Source organism: Mauremys mutica, chromosome 7 (genome assembly GCF_020497125.1).
Source record: "Mauremys mutica isolate MM-2020 ecotype Southern chromosome 7, ASM2049712v1, whole genome shotgun sequence".
Taxonomy (NCBI): domain Eukaryota; kingdom Metazoa; phylum Chordata; order Testudines; family Geoemydidae; genus Mauremys; species Mauremys mutica.
Window position 1 is genome coordinate 113,455,562 of NC_059078.1, and position 15,351 is coordinate 113,470,912.

General features: G+C 37.7%; 1 protein-coding gene and 1 non-coding gene across 8 annotated transcripts in view; both read left to right on the plus strand.

The window, feature by feature from the left end:
* Positions 1-15,351, plus strand: part of EIF3A (eukaryotic translation initiation factor 3 subunit A) — a 52,324-nt gene that overhangs the window by 11,773 nt on the left and 25,200 nt on the right. For all 7 annotated transcript variants that reach the window (XM_045023507.1, XM_045023509.1, XM_045023510.1 and 4 more), the window contains exons 2-10: positions 3,287-3,477; positions 3,870-4,006; positions 5,639-5,802; positions 7,241-7,440; positions 9,116-9,324; positions 10,494-10,665; positions 11,837-11,941; positions 12,759-12,857; positions 13,591-13,707. In XM_045023507.1, the coding sequence (XP_044879442.1) occupies positions 3,287-3,477; positions 3,870-4,006; positions 5,639-5,802; positions 7,241-7,440; positions 9,116-9,324; positions 10,494-10,665; positions 11,837-11,941; positions 12,759-12,857; positions 13,591-13,707 (1,394 nt within the window). The remainder of the gene's footprint in view (positions 1-3,286; positions 3,478-3,869; positions 4,007-5,638; positions 5,803-7,240; positions 7,441-9,115; positions 9,325-10,493; positions 10,666-11,836; positions 11,942-12,758; positions 12,858-13,590; positions 13,708-15,351) is intronic.
* On the plus strand, positions 13,236-13,366 carry LOC123375242. The gene has a single exon (XR_006581363.1). It is a non-coding gene; the product is annotated as a small nucleolar RNA SNORA19 (small nucleolar RNA).

Here is a 15,351-nt window from a genome sequence, read left to right on the forward strand (position 1 = left end):
GTGGCTGATGTCTTCCTTCTGGTGCTGTAGTAGATTCAGGGGTCAGAAGGTCACCATCTTGGCTGATTGGTTGTCTTAGTGCTTTGTGCAGTTCCCAGCACCTGGTCAGAGTCCTCACAAAGGAGGCAGGATGAGTTCCCAGAGGTGCAGTTCTCGTTCCTGGCTTTCTGATAGTCTGTCTGGATCTGCTCTGCATTGATCATCTAACCATTGAATCCCCAGTGCTCCCAGCTTCTCTGATATTTCTTGATAAACGTCATTTCTAGTATTCTTACTGGAGTCAAGTGTCTTGTTCACCTCACACCAGAGATGTACCAGAATCTGACTGTGGTCCTGTGACCAGGTGTGCCAGCATGCTTGGAAAGGGACTTCCTATTGTTGGCCACAGCTAACGCAGGAGGTGATTCAATCTGTTTTCAATTCCCCAATCAGAATAAAATGGAAGGATTAAACACAGAGTATACTTGAACCAGGGGGATTGCTTCAATTTCCTGTGGTCAATTCGCCAGATAATAGTTTGACTGCTTCTTGGAGCAGCTGGTACGAGAACTCACAAGGGGAGCGGCAACTCTAGATTTAGTCCTGAGTGGAGCGCAGGAGCTGGTCCAAGAGGTAACTATAACAGGACCACTTGGAAATAGTGACCATAATATAATAACATTTAACATCCCTGTGGTGGGAAGAACATCTCAACAGCCCAACACTGTGGCATTTAATTTCAAAAAGGGGAACTATGCAAAAATGAGGGGTTTAGTTAAACAGAAATTAAAAGGTACAGTGACTAAAGTGAAATCCCTGCAAGCTGCATGGGTGCTTTTTAAAGACACCATAATAGAGGCCCAATTTAAATGTATACCCTAAATTAAGAAACACAGTAAAAGAACTGAAAAAGAGCCACCATGGCTTAACAAGCATATAAAAGAAGCAGTGAGAGATAAAGACTTCCTTTAAAAAGTGGAAGTCAAATTCTAGTGAGGCAAATAGAAAGGAGCATAAACACTGCCAAATTAAGTGTAAAAATGTAATAAGAAAACCCAAAGAGGAGTTTGAAGAACAGCTAGCCAAAAACTCCAAAGGTAATAACAAAATGTTTTTTAAGTACATCAGAAGCAGGAAGCCTGCTAAACAACAAGTGGGGCCCCTCGATGATCGAGATACAAAAGGAGTGCTTAAAGACGATAAAGCCATTGTGGAGAAACTAAATGGATTCTTTGCTTCAGTCTTCACGACTGAGGATGTTAGGGAGATTCCCAAACCTGAGCCGGCTTTTGTAGGTGACAAATCTGAGGAACTGTCACAGATTGAAGTGTCACTAGAGGAGGTTTTGGAATTAATTGATAAACAACATTAACAAGTCACCGGGACCGGATGGCATTCACCCAAGAGTTCTGAAAGAACTCTAATGTGAAGTTGCGGAACTATTAACTATGGTTTGTAACCTGTCCTTTAAATCAGCCTCCGTACCCAGCAACTGGAAGATAGCTAATGTAAAGCCAGTACCGGGCAAATTAGTCGAAACAATAGTAAAGAATAAAATTGTCAAAGACATAGAAGAACGTAAATTGTTGGGCAAAAGACAACCTGGTTTCTGTAAAGGGAAATCGTGTCTTACTAATCTATTAAGAGTTCTTTAAAGGGTCAACAAACATGTGGACAAGGGGGATCTAGTGGACATAGTGTACTTAGATTTCCAGAAAGCCTTTGACAAGGTCCCTCACCAAAGGCTCTTACGTAAATTAAGTTGTCATGGGATAAGAGGGAAGGTCCTTTAATGGATTGAGAACTGGTTAAAAGACAGGGAACAAAGGGTAGGAATTAATGGTAAATCCTTAGAATGGAGAGGGGTAACTAGTGGTGTTCCCCAAGGGTCAGTCCTAGGACCCTCAATCCTATTCAACTTATTCATAAATGATCTAGAGAAAGGGGTAAAAAGTGAGGTGGCAAAGTCTGCAGATGATACTAAACTGCTCCAAATAGTTAAGACCAAAGCAGACTGTGAAGAACTTCAAAAAGATCTCACAAAACTAAGTGATTGGGCAACAAAATGGCAAATGAAATTTAATGTGGATAAATGTAAAGTAATACACATTGGAAAAAATAACCCCAGCTATACATACAATACAATGGGATCTAATTTAGCTATAACAAATCAGGAAAAAGGTCTTGGAGTCATCATGGATAGTTCTCTGAAGACGTCCACTCAGTGTGCAGAGGCGGTCAAAAGAGCAAACAGGATGTTAGGAATCATTAAAAAGGGGATAGAGAATCAGAAGGAGAATATATTATTGCCCTTATATAAATCGATGGTATGCCCACATCTTGGATACTGCATACAGATGTGGTGTCCTCATCTCAAAAAAGATATACTGGCACTAGAAAAGGTTCAGTGAAGGGCAACTAAAATGATTAGGGGTTTGGAACGGGTCCCATATGAGGAGAGGTTAGAGGCTAGGACTTTTCAGCTTAGAAAAGAGGAGACTAAGGGGGGATCTGATAGAGGTATATAAAATCATGAGTGATGTGGAGAAAGTAGATATAGGAATAAGTAAATAATTTTTCCTTAATACAAGAACTAGGGATCACCAAATGAAATTAATAGGCAACAGGCTTAAAACAAATAAAAGGAAGTTCTTCACACAACGCACAGTCAACTTGTGGAACTTCTTACCTGAGGAGGTTATGAAGGCTAGGACTATTACAGCGTTTAAAAGAGAACTAGACAAATTCATGGAGGTTAAGTCCATTAATGGCTATTAGCCGGGATGGGTAGGGAACGGTGTCCCTAGCCTCTGTTTGTCAGAGGGTGGAGATGGATGGCAGGAGAGAGATCACATGATCATTACCTCTTAGGTTCACTCCCTCTGGGCACCTGGCATTGGCCACTGTCGGCAGACAGATACTGGGCTAGATGGACCTTTGGTCTGCCCCAGTATGGCTGTTCTTATGGACTCGAGTCCCAGTGGGCCTTGGGCACAGACCCCACCCCAGTGCTGGGCCATAGGGCCTGGGTCCTGAAGGCATACTGACCCAAGTCAGGCTGATTGGTGTGTGGACAAAAGGCAGGCTTGGGCTTGAACCTGAGTCTAAGCCCAGGCATATGTTGTAGTGTAGACATCATTACATCAACTGATATTTTCACTTTGTTCAGTAAAATAAGATCAGCCAATTAATGTGACAATTATTAATTAATTCTAAATTACAATGTGAAGTATAGAAAAATGTGTATCTTAAGTGGAAGAACTTTTAGTTTGCATATAACTGGTCTAAAGAAGAGTTTTATTTTCAGAATTTCTTGAGGTTGGCAAGAAACAACCTGCCCTCGATGTTCTTTATGATGTTATGAAAAGCAAAAAACATCGAACATGGCAAAAAATCCACGAGCCGATTATGCTGAAGTATCTGGAGCTCTGCGTGGACCTCCGCAAGAGCCACCTGGCAAAGGAAGGATTGTATCAGTACAAGAACATTTGCCAGCAGGTAGGAATTGTGAAATGTTCATTCTTTACCAACCGCAGCATGATGTACGTTAGAGTAGTTGTATATTAAAACTTATTTATTACTTCTAAAACAGAATTGTTTTGTATCCAGGGCCCCAGTCCTGCAAGTTGCAGAGGTCTGCCGAACTGCTTGCAGGGGTGGAGTCTAGATAGCAGAGCACCCAATATAATAGGTCTCCAGGTTTGATTGGTATATCTAGGCACTATTTATAAATTTAATCCAAGTAATAAATAATAACTTGATCTTACATTTATGGACTTACTCTATATAAGCCTGCTTTAGATTTTACCACCATAATTAGAATATATGCTTACAATATTTGCTTCCCATTGCCGGAGAAAGCCACTTGAAATGTTCTGCCTTTGATCTAGGTGAACATCAAATCCTTAGAGGATGTTGTTCGAGCCTATTTGAAACTAGCTGAAGAAAAAACGGAAGCTGCCAAGGAAGAGTCCCAGCAGATGGTGCTAGATATAGAAGACTTGGATAATATTCAAACTCCAGAGAGGTAGGAGGTCTTTCTTTCAATTGTAAACCCTTGTAAGGGTTTGTCTCTTCTGTGTTTTTACAGCACCCCGGTATCTTAATCCCCTATGGAGCCTCTGGGTGCTATCATAATATAAATACTTTCTACTGCTGCTGAAGGCTATGCTTCTGCTGTCTTTTTAGATAAGACTTAATGTAGCTCTTACCAGTTGTACATTAGAAAAATCTATTTTAAAATTTAATATACAGGTCCTGGTTTTGGATTTGTAATTAGGTTTGAGATAAGAGGTTTGGAGTAAAATTAAACCATCAGTATTAGAAAAAGTGGCTTTATTGTATAAATAACATATCTGACTTGTAGAGTAAATGTAAATTTTGCTCAATTAATATCCAGATATTCTTTATGATGTAACTTTATTAAGGCAGATTATGTATTTAATAATTTAAATGGTTCTGAGAGTGTCTGGGAGTTGGTGGAACCCAGTTCAAGCTGTCTAAACATTAAAGTGCTTGACCATGCTGTCAAATCTTATCTTCTTAACATTTTAAATCTGTAATTAGGCAGTTCTCCAAAATCATATTTTAAGAAGGGATGTTTCTGGGGTGTGTTTGTGTTTGAAGTTTCAATTAATGCCTCCTTTAGGAAAACAAACTACCTGGTGATTTGAAGGGATTTGTCTGTTGGCTGGGTGGTGGGGAAGAAATGATCATAACAGCCTGTGACAAATGTAACTTTAACAAAAATGTAACCTTAACAAAAATGATTATTTAATCAAGCATTATCCTGTTCAGTACCATAGAATATGTAGTTGGTCAGTAATTGTTTGGTCTAGTTCATAGGCATGTACGTTCATAAATAATTTAAAATTTGTTAGGATATTCCTGAAAGTGTAAATTTTACCTTGTATTTGTAGACGACTTGGTATCTTGCAGACTAAGAGATGGGTGGATTTAGTTAGAAGTAGAAAAACAGACATTTTAAATAAGTAGGATGTTAAGCAAGTACACATGGAAGCTGTCACTATCTGCATATCTTCTAGACTTTTAGAAAATGTATCCTTTCATATTGCTTAGGCATATCGCTTTAAGGCTGGTAGTCTGTTGTGAAGATTATAGAAATCAGTGACTGTGTGACTGTACCTGTTTTCCAAACAGTGTCCAAGCATAAACTTCTGCTTTGTCACATGTCAATAGATACAAGAAAGCACCTGAATCGGCTGCTGCTCCCTCTGGTGTAGCATTGCAGGACAATTGGGGAGGAAGTCTGGGCCAGTAGAGGAGTCTGCTGCTCTCTTGGTGGAAGGGGGAAAGACTTTGTAGATGAGGTGTTCCCAAAACAGTCTTTTAGTCTGGTGTTGTGAGGAATACCAGAAGCAAGGAAACCTGGGCTTTTCAGGGCTGCCACTCAGTACCATCAGCTATCTACCGTACATAGGATGCAGCTTGAGCTTGAACTAGCTTTGAAATTCACTGACAAGCGTATGACTTCTTTTTAAATTCTTCATAACAGCCAAAGTCTTGGGAACATGTAAAAATATACAGTAAACTGCCGTTCAAGTTTGACTGGGCTATTTTGTAGGTCTTAATAAGAAAAAGGTAAGTGAGCGATGAGGGTGAGACTCGTGGGGACTAACTGTCATTTTCTCAATTATAGTGTACTCTTAAGTGCTGTAAGTGGGGAAGACACTCAAGATCGTACAGATCGGCTGCTTTTGACTCCCTGGGTTAAATTTCTATGGGAATCATACAGACAGTGTTTGGACCTTCTTCGAAACAATTCTAGAGTGGAACGCCTCTACCATGATATTGCACAGCAAGGTAAAATGAAAGCATGAAATGTAAATTACAGTATGACTTAGCACATCTGTGTGTTCACACCCTCAGCTGAAAAATTATAGGTTACTTTTGCTTGAATAAAGCTATTGGTGGAAAACACATTAATCTCTCAGGCTTGTGTGCATGCACACAATATTTTAGAAACTCCTGAGGCCCCTTGACTCCAGGATGGCTGGTCTGTAGTTAATATCTTACTTGATGCAAGTAGTTTCTTATAACAGATCTTTCAAGAGCAGTTTTATTTTTTCCAGGAGTTTCCTCTACTAAGAATATTTAGTAGTGTTGTACCTGTATTAATCTCTAACCTATTTTCTTAATAACAAGTAGAAGGCACATTTCCCCCTTGTTATCTATTATGGCAAATGTTGTCCCCCCAATGAGGTATGACATGTAACCAATTTTAGGTGCAATAGCTGACTGCCTGAAATAGTTGTTCTTTCAATCACAAATTATTGGACTCCATGCGGGAATACCTGGGTGAACTATTATGGGCTGTGCTGAGGAGAAGGAAAGATGAGAAAGTCAGGGTTGTCCTTCTGACCTTAATATCTGAGTTTTGAAAGAAGAGAAGTGGGCATATAAAGAATCTCCTTTGGGACTTTTTTGAGTGGGATTGTGGAAGAAATAATCTAGATTTATTTTCTTCCATTTTCATAACAACATGGATATTTGTATCCTTTGTTGAAAGAAACAACTCCAAGTTACTAGATTTTTTTTTTCTGTGTCCCAAAATTGTGCATATTGTGGGTGGGTTCCTTTGTTCCTTGGAGGGATCTTCCTATCATTCATCCAGTGTTCCCTGCCACACTGATTTTTCTCATCCAGAATCGGTCTCCTGTCTATCACTGGGAGAGAAAGGGCTATTTCATCAGTAGAAGTGTCCCAATGCAGGCACTCTTATTTTATTTTTAAAAGAGCCTTAAAAAGAGAGTGAAGTAGAAAACTAGAATTTACCCCCTTTTTGTGAATGTTGAAGTAACTTGCCACAGTGGACTAATCTGAATTTCAGCAGTAAGGGCTTGATGAGAATCTTTTTCTGCTTTTCACAAAACCAGAAACTTTTAGATTCTACTACCCAGACAGTTTTATTCAGAATTATTTTTGACACTTTGTGAAAGGCTGGTACAACATAAAAGCAAGGAACCGTGTTTCCTGTCAAACATTTTAAAAACAGTCTAATAAAGTGATCTTGTCAGGTTTTTAATTGAGTAATTCTGCAAAAACACTCAAGGTAGTATTATCTGGCATAGTCTCTGGTTCGTCTCTTGAGAGGCTTTCAGTGGACTTCTCCAAATCAAGAATCTTTAGGCAACTTGATTTTCATATCATGCAGTTTGAAGCCATAGCTAATTTTATAGTTATTTAATAGTTAACATTTAATAGTTAATATTGCTAACATGAACATCATTCAATTTCACAGCTTTTAAGTTCTGCTTGCAGTACACTCGTAAGGCTGAGTTCCGTAAACTCTGCGATAACCTGAGGATGCATTTAGGGCAGATCCAACGCCACCATAACCAAAGTACAGCAATTAACCTCAGTAATCCTGAGAGCCAGTCTATGCACTTGGAGACAAGGCTTGTACAGCTGGACAGTGCTATTAGCATGGAATTGTGGCAGGTATGTATTTAACTTTATGCTTATTAACAGGACCCACAGTACTTTACTGCACCAAGATCCATAGACCCTCAGTCCCAAACTGGCATCAAATTTTGAATTCTGTGGTGTGTTCTCCAAGATCTAAAATACATACAGGGATGCGAAGATTTAGAGTGAAATTTTAATGTGTTGAATTTATACTGTAGTCATACGTGTATTAAGTATCAAACAGCTGGTGATCCTGGTGCTGTCTAGAAGCAGAACTTCAAGATAAGCCACTATTTGCAATGGAAAATGAATTTTTGTGGGCGTTGATATAGTTGCCAAAGACTGCTTGGAGTATAAGTGAAAGAAATCAGTTGACCCTCCTCATCTCTGAAAATTTGCTTTCTCAAGGGAGAGATCAGATTTTCTGGAGGCATTCAGCAGGGACCTAAATCTGTGATGGGAGTCCCCATTCTCTAATTCAGGGTTCAGCAACCTTTCAGAAGTGCTGTGCTGGGTTTATTCACTCTAATTTAAGGTTTTGCGTGCCAGTAATACATTTTAATGTTTTTAGAAGGTCTCTTTCTCTGTCTATAATATATAACTAAACTATTGTTGTATGTAAAGTAAATAAGGTTTTTAAAATGTTTAAGAAGCTTCTTTTAAAAATTAAATTAAAATGCAGCGCTCCCCTGACTGGTGGCCAAGACCAGGGCAGTGTGAGTGCCGCTGAAAATCAGCTCACGTGCCGACTTCGGCACGCGTTCCATAGGTTGCCTACCCTTGCTCTAACTATTTTCAGAGTCCCAAAATTGTGGAATATGACCGTCCATGATTTAGATACTAATTTATTTTTGTTATTTCTACTCAGTCTTTTTCCTTTAGAGAAATGCCAAAGTCAAAATTACAGTTATTAATGCAAGTTTTGTTAATTTGTTTTACATTAATCTTTAAAAATATTTCCATTATGTTCCTTTATCAGGTGTAGATTTGTCATGCTTCTAATATAATAAATCTGAGGCAGTTCTGGTCACTATTGATTAGATGGGAGATAGAGAGAAGGGCAAATAGAGCTTGTTGAAAAAATTCTGAGGAGACATTTTGTCATTGGAATTTGCCAGTTTGTCGAAATCAAAATGTTTTTCAAAGATCATTCAATTTTGATGAAGTTCCGATGGAAACCAGGCAGGCTTCTGACTACCTTGTGTGCTTGATTTCTTGTCAGCTCACCCACCTGGCTCCTTTGTATCCTGCCTGGTGGGCTGACAGAGAGAGCTGAGGGCCTCGCTGGGAGTCCAGGCTCACTGATCTTTTGTAGCCTTGGGCTTCCAGGGTCTGTGGCTCCAAAGCAGCCCACCAGGCAGACTGCCTCAGATTGGGGGTTTATTCCCTTTTATAGAGAATTTTGAAATCTTCTAGTTTTGTGCCAAATTGGAATGAAACTAAATTTTTCCATGAAACAGAATTCCCTTTACTGCCCAGCTCTAGCAAATAGTTTTAAAGTATTTGCAATATATGTAAATCATGTCTTCGTTAGAAAGGAATATATTTATTTATGGGTAACTGATCAAGTTGAAAATTATAGATAAAGATATATATTCAAATGATAAAGCTGTGTATATTAAATATGCTCCTAAAAGCTTTAGCTTTTAGTTTTCTAATTTTCTTGCAAGTAATATACTGAAAATAATTCTTTTGTTCATTATTTTAGGAAGCTTTCAAAGCAGTGGAGGATATTCATGGGCTATTCTCCTTGTCAAAGAAACCACCCAAACCCCAGCTGATGGCAAATTACTATCACAAAGTTTCCACTGTCTTCTGGAAATCAGGAAATGCTCTTTTCCATGCATCCACACTTCACCGACTGTACCACCTCTCAAGAGAAATGCGAAAGAATCTCACACAAGAGGAGATGCAGAGGTGGGGAGAGATGCTTTTCACCTAGCTTCTGGTTTTAATCACTTATGTACAAATGAATTCAATTTAGCGTGTAATAAGAAGCAGATGGAATGTTTATTTGAGAGGGTGGCATCAGATACTAAACAGCTTTGCTTAAAGGGATAAATAAAGAATGTCCCAATAATAAGGGCAAGAAGGACATTCAACGAATCTTGTAATGAAGGTGAGCATTGGGACCTCCTGGGTGGTGTTACCATATTTGCCACAGACAGAGACCCTGAGCAAGTCACCAAACCTCTGTCTTGCCTCCATTTTGTGAAATGGTGAAATACTTACTTCACCTGACTTAATTATTGTTAGTAAAGTGCTCTGAGATCTTTGAATGAAAGATATTATGTAAATGTACATTATTAAGGCAGACAATAGACTCCATTCACCTCAGTGCCGAGTGTGACCTTGAAAAGGCTTTTGAGGCATGCTGGTGCATTCAGTGAGCAGCAGTTGGCTATCCATGGCTGATCTCTGGAGTTTGTAAACCGGTAACGTTCACCTACAAACCCTTGTAAATTCAAAAATGGTGGGAAGGTACAATTTAAGGAAGATGTTTACATTCCACTTAAACTCACTTATCTGGGCATTCAGCACATATTTCAGATTTTATTTAATGTCACCTTCTACAGTAACATATTTAAGTTAGACTTACTTTTAATTGATTTTTTTAAAATTATCGCATGAAATTAATCAATTTTATGGAGATGTCAGTAGCTGTTATTCCACAGCTAAGGGGCCTTGTGATTGTACTGAAAGCAGGTCTAAGATGGCTCTGGCTACCATCCCTTCCTTGGATATTCTTTAATTTTTTTTGTATTTGGAGAGAAGGTTGTTGTTTTTTTTCCCCCAAGGATCTGAGTAATAAAGGGCTGATATCGACTAAGTTATCCCTGCTAGAAATTAAGAAGCACTCAGAATTAGTCTGAACACTGAAATACTAAGATGTCTTGTTTTCTGGTGTTGCTTGTATTTTGACATAGCATAGTTTTCGAAAGAATAAATCATTCACCCCTTAGCTCTTATTCTGATTAGATGCTTCTGTTTTACAACTGAAATATATGTGTAAAAAAACCAACAAAACACACACTCTAAGATTTCTATTTTATAATTCATCTTTTGTGATTATACTTTAACAACAGGATGTCAACCCGAGTCCTTTTGGCTACTCTGTCAATTCCTATAACTCCTGAGCGAACTGATATTGCTCGTCTTCTGGATATGGATGGTATCATTGTTGAAAAGCAGCGACGTCTGGCCACTCTGCTGGGCCTCCAGGCCCCACCTACACGCATCAGTCTTATTAATGACATGGTAAATAATGGTGTTTGAGTGCAAGGTTTTATATTGAATCTATAGTTTCCCGCAAAAGCTGCTATAGTTAGATGTGGAGCTGCAATTCAGAATATTCCAGTAAATTTAAAAAGTCCATTAAAGTAAAATAATTCAACATGATCAACTGTAAAGATGTTTATAATTTAACTGTCTAGTAATATACTTTCTTCTGATGTGCTAGAAAGTCAGGCTAAAGTTAGTCCCTCTCTTTGGTCTGTATTTCTTTCTCCATTTGAAAAACAACATGGATAGACTAATCCTAACTCTGTGTCTTTGTACCCAGTGAAATTTAATGTTCCAATATAGTGATAAATATTGTCCATTTTGTGACAAAAGCAAACCAGAAGGCTGCTGTGAATGATCCTGCAATGGCTTTGGAGGGGTTGGAGACCAGGAACTTTCTTTTTTTTTAATTTTGACTTACCATATTGAAATTGGAGGGTAGTTATTTAGATTAGATGTTTTAATATTATATTTTTCAATGTGTATCAAGGTAAGATTAGTACATTAAGATGAATGAAGGTTTACAAGGACCTAGGCAGTTAGGAAAACTTACCCTTGTTTGATTTGAGAGAAGGTTAGTGAGATACAAATTGTCTTCTGGTGATACTTTCCAAGTCTTCATGAAAAAAATACCTTTCCTTGAAATCAGTTACATGCATTGAAAACTGAACTCTTGTTAGCTCTCACAATTAAAGCATTATTGTTTTTGCGTCAAGCAATTTTTTTTGCCACTTTTAATTTTAGAACTTTGGGAATTTACTAATAAGCTGTAATATGTACATCTGTAGTTCAGATGCACTCATAAATATATTCATGCAGGGACTGTTTTCATTTGTGTCTGGGAAGTGCCTAACATGCTGTGCATGCCAACCCAATCAAAATACTTTTCATAGACTAAATTTTTTTGTTTTTCTCTGTTCTGACATTTGCAGCTGAAAACTACATTCCACAAATTCTGTGCTCTAATTTAAATAATGTATCACATGTTTGATTAATCAAAATGGTTTTAATTAAAACATAATGAATTAAGCATTTCATTAGCTGTATGTTTAATTTCTTAGGTACAAAGTTGCTGAGTGTAATTATTACAATATTGAGTTATTGTTATCCTAAGCAAATATTTTTTCTTCCATTATGTTGACTTCAGGTGAGGTTCAATGTAGTGCAGCATGTTGTTCCAGAGGTGAAGGACCTTTACAATTGGCTTGAAGTAGATTTCCACCCACTAAAGCTATGTGATCGTGTAACCAAGGTGAGTCCTGTAGGCGCATTTAGAGAAACATGAGTCTGGGCAGATGATATTAGCAGTTAGTGAGGTTGGATTGTCGGGTCTTTGGGTCAGGGACTTCATTTGGCCCATTTTCATTATTGCTGTATGTTTACATTATACACTGCTGTGTATGCCTATGTTGCTATATAAATAGCATATAAAGTTGTTTTCAAAAGCATTTTTAACCTGCCGTATCTGTTGGCACCACTTAAAGTGCTCCTACAAGGAAACATAGTTTTGGGAGCAACCTTGAAATTCTAGCTCTCTGGGCTGGTGAAGGTGATATTGGGGAGGCAGTTGAGCTAAGCTTTTGGTAGTTGACACAGCCTCAGTCTCTCACTCTTCTGGAAAAGCTACTGAAATGATTGTATGGGAGAGGGAAAAACTGAAAATGTCATCTGGCATTTACCTTTAGGTGGAGTTCAAGCCACAGTGAGAGTAAAATAAGCACTGTAAATTTGGTCCACTGAATTTTTCTAAATTCCACAACTGGTGAAGCACATCATATTATCTTTGTGTCTGTAAGAACAGGAATATTTCATGTGCTAAAGAAACAGTGAAGGTAAATTGACAATGTGGTTAATATGGCCAGTGCTGTCAGTCCTTCCTACAAAATCTAGATATCCATTGTGTGAAAAACAGTAGTGTGTTTATCAAAAGATTTGCATCAGTAATACATTTATAATTAGGCAGTGCTTTGCTTCGTGAATTTTGGAGAGTTTGTTTAACTTGAAATTTGAAGAGTGTTTTGGAGCTCTCAGATGCAATAGATATTGTAACTTTCTGGGCATTGTGACAGGTTCTAAACTGGGTGAGAGATCAAGTTGAAAAGGAACCTGAATTGCAGCTGTATGTCCCACATCTGCAAAACAACACCATCCTTCGTCTTCTGCAGCAGGTATGATTATAAAAAAAATAATATAAAAAATTGAATGTGCACAGGGGTGTCTGAGTTTGAGAATGATTTGGAAGATTCTGAAGCCAAAAACGTTACATTTTATTTTCTGTCCTAAGTAAAAATTTGCCATTGAATGTAATGGTCTTAGTATGACTTTGAGACAGTCTTTTTTTTCCCCATCCATATAACACATCCTTCCTGTTTTATACTGCTTTGTTAAACACAACTCAGCTGCTATCTATTTTAAATAACTGTATACACTGGTGTAGAATTTTATCTAGACTTATTTGTTCCTTTATTTAACTTTTCAGTCTTGTCTTATGTCTGTTCAATCCTTTGTTTCCTTGTAGTTAATTTGAAAAAGGCTTATTTTGTCAAACGCACATTTCATTGACCTGAACCCATTGCAGTGGTGAGCAGTGTTATTTCTGATGTGCCAGACAACAGCTGAAGGTTAATTAGCAGCATTGCTGTATATAGTTACTGCTGCCAGTCTCCTTCAGACAAAGAACCTAGTCAGGAAAGTCACTTGATCCTAGATTAAGATTAAATAAAATGTTGGAAGAAAATGTTGAAATGGTGGTAAAATATGCATAATAATTAAACACATCTTGGTTAACCTGTTGCCCAACTGTCAATTAATCAGGCTAACTTTACAGCATGTGCAACAGTTTTAGCTTCTGTTAACCTGATTTTTAATGGGAAGAAAACTGAATATTCATATATTGTGCAGGTGGCGCAGATTTATCAGACCATCGACTTTTCTCGTTTAACTACCTTGGTTCCTTTTGTTGATGCTTTCCAATTAGAACGTGCTATTGTCGATGCAGCCAGACATTGTGACTTGCAAGTAAGTGCCATAAAAAGACTACTGTAAAAGTGTGTGTGTGTATTTTTATATTTATAGCTTCCCAATATATGGCCAAACTCAAGGGTCAGATAAAAAGTAGCAGGTTGAAACTCAACCCAGATAATACAGAGTTGATGCTGATGAACAGGGAAGAAGCAAACTGAGGATGTGATCTCTTTTTGATACACTAATTTGTTAATGTTTTTATGTTCTTAAATTGTGTAGCCCTCCTGCAGTAGTGAAGAGGAGTTCAGTACATAAATACAATAAATAAATTTCAGCGAAACTTGTTTGTGACTGCCCAAGGGATCAGCAAAAACAGATTTTCTAATACAGGATGTCCTTAATCAAAAGTCTAACAAAACAGTTCTGGAAACTTTGGGCACGCTCCAAAGTAATCACTTAGGACCAGTTCCAAAAAGCTATACTTGGTGCACACTTTGTCCAGCTGTAGGCATGATATAAAACAGCAAATGTCTTGAGACATTTTAACTTCTGCTGTAGATAACAGATGTATTGCCAGTGGAAGTCAAGTATATACTTATGTATTAAACATTAACCTGAGCTGTAGCCTACACGACCATATTTTTGCATATGATCATGAAGAAACAAACTGTTCTTATTTCAGAGCACTTCACATCTGTTCATTTGATTTAGGGAAGACGTTGAGTCTAGTTAGTACCTAAAATAAAACACTTGCAATTGAAGGCCTCATTGAAGTCAAAGCTTCGAGTGGCTACGTTGGGATCAGGCTTTCACTCTTGGTGTCTACTGTCAAGTTTAAGTGGAATGAAGTAGGGCAAGTTATCTGTCAGTAATGAAAGGGTAGTAGCAAGAACTATTCATGTAGTTGCATGAGGTGAAAACCAATGTTCCTTACATAGAATCATTGAATGACTCTGTCTTACAGCCATGCTTCTGTACTTATCTTTATTCAGACTTTGGAGAGTCACTTCTTTATGGGGGTGAGCTTTTTACAAGCCATTTTGTTCTGTTGAATATAAGCCAGATGTAGCAACAGGTTTGTTCTTTAATTGTTCAAACATCATTTCCAATATCTAGGACAGTTGTTTTTTTAAAAAGTAATTTATGCTTAGAGCTTGTCTAGATGCTGAAGTTGCACCATTTTTTAACTTAGCTTGGTTTAAAACAAATTTAGTTAAACTTGTGCAAACCCCTTTGTGGACAAACTTCTGTTTAAAATTGGTTACATTGTTTCACTTTGCACCTGTAAATTTAAGCCGAATTTAAACCTGTTTAAGAAGGGTCACATGCATTTGCACCACATTAACTGAATAAGTTTAAAATCACACAACCAGTGAAATTGGTCCATCTTTGTGTGTTGACCTGGCCTCGGAGACACGGTCAACTTAAAATCACTCTTCCGACAATGCAGTGGTTATTTATGGCAGTAGAATTGTATTTACCTGTTGTTACGAGTACTACTTAAGTTACTATAGCTGAAAGAAATAATAATGTTTTCAGTTTATTTTGTATATTTGATAGTATTTTGTGTGTAGTCAATTTTACTGTTTCATGTGTGTTGTCATTTGCCCAGCTATGGGTCACTTTACAACAATGAAGAGAGAGACATTATTTAAATGTAATAATTTTAAAAAAAGATTTTTTTTAAACCACAATGAG